Source organism: Otolemur garnettii, unplaced genomic scaffold (assembly GCF_000181295.1).
Source record: "Otolemur garnettii isolate 467f Iridium unplaced genomic scaffold, OtoGar3 scaffold00029, whole genome shotgun sequence".
NCBI classification, from domain to species: domain Eukaryota; kingdom Metazoa; phylum Chordata; class Mammalia; order Primates; family Galagidae; genus Otolemur; species Otolemur garnettii.
Window position 1 is genome coordinate 15,772,578 of NW_003852424.1, and position 6,822 is coordinate 15,779,399.

Consider the following 6,822-nt stretch of genomic DNA (forward strand, 5'->3'; position numbering starts at 1 on the left):
ATACACTGGGTTTGAACCCAGCCCCAGCCAGCTAAAACAATGACAACTACAATAAACAATAGCCAGGCATTGTGGCGGATGCCTGTAGTCCCAGCTACTTGGGAGGCTGAGGCAAGAGAATTGCTTGAGCTCAAGAGTTTGAGGTTGCTGTGAGCTATGATGTCATAGCACTCTACCGAGGGCAACATAATAAAACTTCGTCAAAAAAAGGAAAGGCATTTTGGCCAGAGAAAATATATGTACACACTTCTTGAGGTGTTCCAGGGTGTGGGGAGTGTGAGACTAGCCCATGAAATCCTGACTTATAGGACAAGGAGCTCACACTTTGGCCCAGAAGTAGTGAGAGGCAATATCTGGGTTCATGGTGCCTGAAGACCTGTCCTTGACTCTTCTTTGCTCAGTCTGGAGGAGCCCCCTGCTCTGTCCTGTCCTTTTACCATGGTCTTTAGCCTAGGCTCCCATAGTACCCTCAACAGGGACCTCTCCATACCCAGCTCCGTGGTGTATGGATGCTCCCCCCTGGTGAGTCCTCAGTGGGGTCCAAAGGACTGTGGGGAAAAACCAGCTGTACAAGGAAAGATACTCCTGGGAGTGGCTGGATAAGACCATGTGGGAAGGCCGGGTCTGGTGGTTGACACCTGTAATTCTAGCACTCTGGGAAGCCAAGGCAGGTTGATACCTTGAGCTCAGGAGTTTGAGACCCAACTGAGCAAAGTGAGACCCTCATCTCTACTAAAAATAGAAAAAGTAGCTGGGCATTGGGGTAGGCACCTGTGGTCTCAGCTACTTGGGAGGCTGAGGCAAGAGGATCTCTTGAGCCCAAGTGTTTGAGGTTGCTGTGAGCTGTGATGATGCCATGGCATTCTACCCAGGGCAAAAGAATATAACTCTATTCCCCCCCCCAAAAAAAAAAGAAAGAGAGAGAGAGAGAAAGGAAGGAAAGAAGGAAGGAAAGAAAGAAAGAAAAGAAAGTAAGAAAAGAAAAGCAAGCAAGCAAGCATATGAGAAGATGATCAGAGAATCTTAGGGGTCCCACCTCTTTTTTTTTTTTTTTTCTGAGACAGTCTCACTCTGGCACCTTGAATAGTGTACTACTGTGCCATGGCATTATAACTGATAGCAACCTCAGGTTCTTGGGCTCAAGCGATCCTCTTGCCTCCGTTTTTTCTATTTGTTAGTAGAGATGGGGTATCGCTATTGCTCAGCCTGGTCTCCAACTCCTAAGCTCAAGCAATCCACCTGCCTCAGCCTCTTTGGAGAATTAAAGGGGAAGCCTGTGGATATGTCCGGAGGATAAAAAGATGAACACAGCAGATATTAGTCTTGCCCTGCCTCTGGAATTGGGCACCTCCCAGGGGAGTGGAAAGGGTACTGGATCCTAGAGTTTCCACCTCCCACCAGATCCCGAATGGCACCTGGGAGCTGAAGTCGTGTTGCTGCAGCTGGCGGCCCTCGCGCAAGTCCCAGCAGCGCACCGTGTTGTCCAGGCCCCCTGTCCAGAGCCGAGTGCCATAATCAGAAATGTCGATGCAGCTGGCACCATCTGTGTGACCCTGGAACTGCCTGGAGGGAAAAGGGCCCAGGAGTTCATCTACAATTGGGATTGTTTCAGCATCTTCCCAGGTCACCCCACCCCCACCCCTGCACAGAGGGCAGGCAGGGGGTTGCCAAGGTCACAGCACTGCCACCACCCACCTGACCATAGTCTGGTTTTGCAAGTCCCAGACCACAATGTTGCCATCGCTGCAGCAGGAAAAGCAGACCTTGGCGTCAGGGCTGACTGCCAGGGCATAGCAGGCCGGGGCTGAGGAGGTCAGCTCGGCCTTGATGCGGGGGGTGGGTGCTGCCAGGTCCCAAATGGACAAGGTGCTGGCCTCGCCCCCTACGATCAGACTCCGGCCATCAGGCAGCAACTTGCAGGAACGAATATAGTTGTCTCGGTTCTGGGGCCACGGAAGGAAGCAAGGACTGAGGTTGGTCCTTGTTCCCTTCCAAGTTAGTCAACAAGCCCCATCACTATTTACCTGTAAGCTCTGCCCAGGTTGGCCCGCATGCCCCGTTCCATTTGATCATAAGCTCCACCCTTCACCTGTAGCCCCGCCCCCGTGTCCCGCCCCGCCCTCACCAGGCAGTCCAGCTGGGCTACCGGCGTCTTGGCGCCAGGCTGGCCCACGTCCCACACTTTCACGCAGCCCTTGCCGCCCGTGTACACGTGCTGCGTGGAACCGCTGATGGTGACCGCGCAGACCACCTCGCCGTGCGCCAGGGTATGTAGCTGACGGGCGTGCCGCGGGATACCTGCGCCCACCAGCGCGTCCGAGGGGAAGGGCACAGGCTGCATCTGCCCGTCAGCGGACACGTGGAAGGAGTAGGCCCTGGACAAAGGCAGGGGCGTGACCCAGGCTCAGGGACTGCCCCTCTGCACCCTCACCCAGGAGGGCAAGGAAGGGCCTTTGCCCTGCCTGGTACCCTCTGATGCTCTTAGAGAGGGGCAACAACATGGTGGCAGGTGACCTAGGACAGGCAGTGCAAAGGCAAAGGGTCTGGCTCTTTGCCCTAAGCAGCAAACACCTAATAAATGTCTGAACAAAGGATCCACGAAGACGCCCTGAGAGTTCCCGAGCTTAGAACATACTGCCCAATAAGAGCCTCAGCCACATGTGGCCAGTACAATTTAAATGCTCTGAAATAAAATACATTAAAAATTTTCAGTTCCTCAGTTGCAGTGGCCACATTTCAAGTGGTCAAAAAGCACACACAGCTGGAGGCAACCGGATTGGACAGCAGTAGGAACTACATTCCCATAATTGCAGAAAGTTCTATTAAGGACTAGGCAGGGTGGCTCAAGCCTACAATCCTACCACTCTGGGAGGCCAACGCAGGTGGATTGCTTGAGCTCAGGAGTTCCAGACCAGCCTAAGCAAGAGTGGGACCTCATCTCTACTAAAAACAGAAAAACCTGACTCAGTGCCTGTAGCACAGTGGTTACAGCGCTTGCCACATACACTGAGACTGGCAGGTTCGAATCCAGCCTGGGTCAGCTAAGCAAAAGTGACAAAAAAATAGTCCCAGCTACTTGGGAGAGTGAGGCAAGAGAATCACTTAAACCTGAGAGTTTGAGGTTGCTGTGAGCTGTGATGCCATAGCACTCTACAAATGGCGACATAGTGAGACTGTCTCAAATAAATAAAGACAGAAAAACTAGCAGGGCGTTGTTGCAGGTGTCTGTAGTCCCAGCTACTTGGGAGGATGAGGCAAGGGGATTGCTTGAGCCCAAGAGTTTGAGGTTGCTATGAGCTATGATAGCTATGATGCCACAGTTCTCTACCCAGGGTGACAGACTGAGACTCTGTTTCAAAAAAAAAGAAAGTTCTATTGATAATTGGGGCCAGATCATTCTCTGAGGTGAGGCTGTCCTGGGCACTGGAGGGTGCTGAGCCTCATCCCTGGCCTCCACCTGCTCCATGCCAGGAGCACCCCCAACCCAGCTGTGACAACCACAAATGTCCCCAGACGTTACCAAATGGCAGGGGGTGGTGTGGTAGAATCTGTGCAATTAAGGAACACTTATTCTTATCTAGACTTTGCTCTTTATGTGCCTTTTCCCCCAGCAACTCCCCTGGGAACTCTAATTATCTTACAGAAGAGACTTTCTGGAAGGGCAGCAGGGAAACCCCTAACCTCCACTCCATACAAAGGAGGCAAGAGGTTGACCAGGTCCCCAGGCAGGAACCCTGCCCTGATACTCACGGCTTTCCCCCAGGGATGCTGGGCAGGGAGGAAGAGATGGACGACCCTCGAAGATGTGGGTGTGATTCAAATGCCATCTGTCAGAATGCCAGAGGAAGTATCACAAGGAGGTGACTCCATCCACTTCTGTGCTCTCCCAGGCCTACTCACCATGTCCCTCTCTGTTTATCAGCCCCTTCCCAAGGAAGCAGAAAGGCTCTCTCCTCTACTACAGATGGGAAAGCTGAAGTTTTTACTGAGAGAATCCCAAGGTCTCTGTCCAGAGAATCCTAGAACCCCAGGGATGGAAGGTCCTGAAGAATTATCCTTCTCATACTGACTTGCTCTAGAACAGGGGTCTCCATACTATAGCCTTCAGAACAAATCCAGCAAACTGTCAGTCTTTGTACATAATCTCCTAGGGCCAAAGCACACTGCTTCTACTCCTCATACAGCTTAATCATAGTTGCTTTTTCCACAGTTACAAGTGCTGATTTGTATTAAGCTTGTGGGGCTACTGAGACCCACAGATTGTCTTCCTACACATACTTGCTGAGCCAAGCCTCCCTTCTCTTTCTCCATTCCTTTGTCTCTCTTTATGTAGCTAGTTTCTCTTCCCAGCCCCCAATTAGTCCCCCTCACCCTGGGGACTCACCATCGGGGCGCGTCCATACACCACAGAGCTGCTGACCTGGGGGGACAGGTGTAGGCTGACGTAGGAGCTAGGCACAGAGAGTTCCCCGTTGAGGGTGCTGTGGGAGCCTAGGTTGAAGGACGTGGTGAAGGGACTGGACAGAGTCAGGGGATTCCTCAGGGCTGAGCAAGAAGAGTCAAGGACAGGTCTTCAGACACCCAGGATTCAGATCCTGCTTCCCACTGCCTTGGGCTCTCCTTGGCTAGTCATTCAGAGTTTTCATGCATCCCACATTGGTCATATTATGTGATACCTCCAGTCCTCTGTATATATTGTTCTTCTCGCTGACATGACACCCTTTCTTTTAGTTAGTGAACTCCTACAAATCCTTCAAAACCCAAGTGTCCAATCAACTTCTCAGAAACATCCTGAGCATCCCCACTGCCAACCTCCAGCCTTGCCATCTTGGGTTTGACCTTCTACCCTTGCCCTGATTATACAGGACTGGGAGTTTTGAGGTCTGGGTCTCTTCCCCTGACACTCATAAGGTTCTAAGACAAAGTTCTTTTGGAACCCCAAAACTGGCACAGAGCCTGGCCATAAGAAAAGATAAGTGGCTCGGCGCCTATAGCTCAACCGGCTAAGGCGCCAGCCACGTACACCTAAGGTGGCGGGTTCGAATCCCCAGCCCGGACCCGCCAAACAACAATGATGGCTGCAACCAAAAAAATGGCCAGGTGTTGTGGCGGGCGCCTGTAGTCCTAGCTACTTGGGAGGCAGAGGCAGGAGACTGGCTTGAGCCCAGGAGTTGGAGGTTGCTGTGAGCTGTAATGCCACGGCACTCTGCCCAGGGGGACAGCTTGAGGCCCTGTCTAAAAAAAAAAAAAAAAAGAAAAGATAAGTATTGTCAGGGCGGCGCCTGTGGCTCAAAGGAGTAGGGTGCCAGCCCCATATGCCGGAGTTGGCAGGCTCAAACCCAGCCCCAGCCAAAAACTGAAAAAAAAAAGTATTGTCATTCCCCAGATTACTTATGGGGAAACTGAGACTTGAAGAGAGTTGGGTCACTTGCCCAAGGTTACCAGCTGGTGAGTGGCTAAGTTTGGCCTGAAACTCAAACTGTCTGACTTCAAAACTTTATTTTTCCAGTGTACTAGGCTGAAGTACCCCCAAATAAGTCACTTCCATTATCTGGGTCTCAGTTTCCCTAACTGCCAAGCTAAGACAATGAGTAAACTTGGGCCAAAGTGAGACAGCATCTAGCTTAGAGTCAAGAAAGGGCCAAAGGCCAGGTGCCCTGGTTCATGCCTATAATCCTAGCACTCTGGGAGGCCGAGGCAGGTGGACTGCTTAAGCTGAGGAGTTTGAGACCAGCCTGAGCATGAGAGAGATCCCATCTCTACTGAAAAATAGAAAAAACTAAATGGGCATGGTGGTGTGTGTTTTATAGTCCCAGCTACTCAGGAGACTGAGGCAAGATCACTCAAGCCCAGGACTTTGAGGTTGCTGTGAGCTAATGTTAGGCCACAGGGCAGTAAGGAGGCCCTAAAACAATGAAAACATTCTACCCGCATATCAGACTCTTGCACCTGGAGGCAACACCCTACCCTCTCCCTACTCCCTCATACCTGCGCTAAAAATAACCTCGCAAAAAGTCCCCAGAGCAAAACTGCCCAGCAACCCTGCAAGTTATGAATTCCCCAATCACCAACCGCCTCATACCCTAACGCCCCCTCACCCCCACTGCATGTAGTTTTTCGCTTTAAAAGCAGCTTGTAACAGCCTCTCAGGGTTCCTTCCCCCTTGTGGCTGAGGAACCCTGACACGCCAGCAATAAACCTGCCTCTTGCTTTTTGCATCGATTTGTGATTGTGAGTGGTCTTTGGGTAGGCGACCCCCGGGGTGGGCACAACACTATGACCCTACAGCACTCTATCCAGGGTAACAAAGTAAGACTCTGTCTCAAAAACTAAAAAAAAGGCTGGGCACAGTGGCTCACACCTATAATCCTAGCACTCTGGGAGGCCGAGGTGGGTGAATTGCCTGAGCTCACAGGTTGAGACCAGCCTGAGCAAGAGCGACAACCTGCCTCTAAAAATAGCCAGGCACTGTGGGCAGGTGCCTATAGTCCCAGCTACGTGGGGAGACTGAGGCAAGAGATCACTTAAGCCCAAGAGTTTGAGGTTGCTGTGAGCCATGGCACTCTACCGAGGGTGACATAGTGAGACTCTATCTCAAAAAAAAAAATTGGCTTGGGCAGCGTCATGGCTCGGTGAGTAGGGTGCTAACCACATATACTGAGGGTGGTGGGTTCAAACCTGGCTCCGGCCAAACTGCAACAAAAAAATAGCTGGGCATTGTGCTGGGCACCTGTAGTCCCAGCTACTCGGGAGGCTGAGGCAAGAGAATCGCCTAAGCCCAAGAGCTGGAGGTTGTTATGATGCCACAGCACTCTACCAAGG

General features: G+C 51.7%; 1 protein-coding gene across 1 annotated transcript in view; it reads right to left on the reverse strand.

Annotated features, from left to right (window-relative positions):
• The window catches only part of TLE2 (transducin like enhancer of split 2), a 33,512-nt gene that overhangs the window by 6,164 nt on the left and 20,526 nt on the right, over window positions 1-6,822 (reverse strand). Inside the window, exons 13-17 of the mRNA XM_012804466.2 lie at window positions 4,385-4,545; window positions 3,751-3,827; window positions 2,126-2,375; window positions 1,696-1,943; window positions 1,416-1,563 (exon numbers count right to left, since the gene is read on the reverse strand). Coding sequence (XP_012659920.1) covers window positions 1,416-1,563; window positions 1,696-1,943; window positions 2,126-2,375; window positions 3,751-3,827; window positions 4,385-4,545 — 884 coding nt within the window. The remainder of the gene's footprint in view (window positions 1-1,415; window positions 1,564-1,695; window positions 1,944-2,125; window positions 2,376-3,750; window positions 3,828-4,384; window positions 4,546-6,822) is intronic.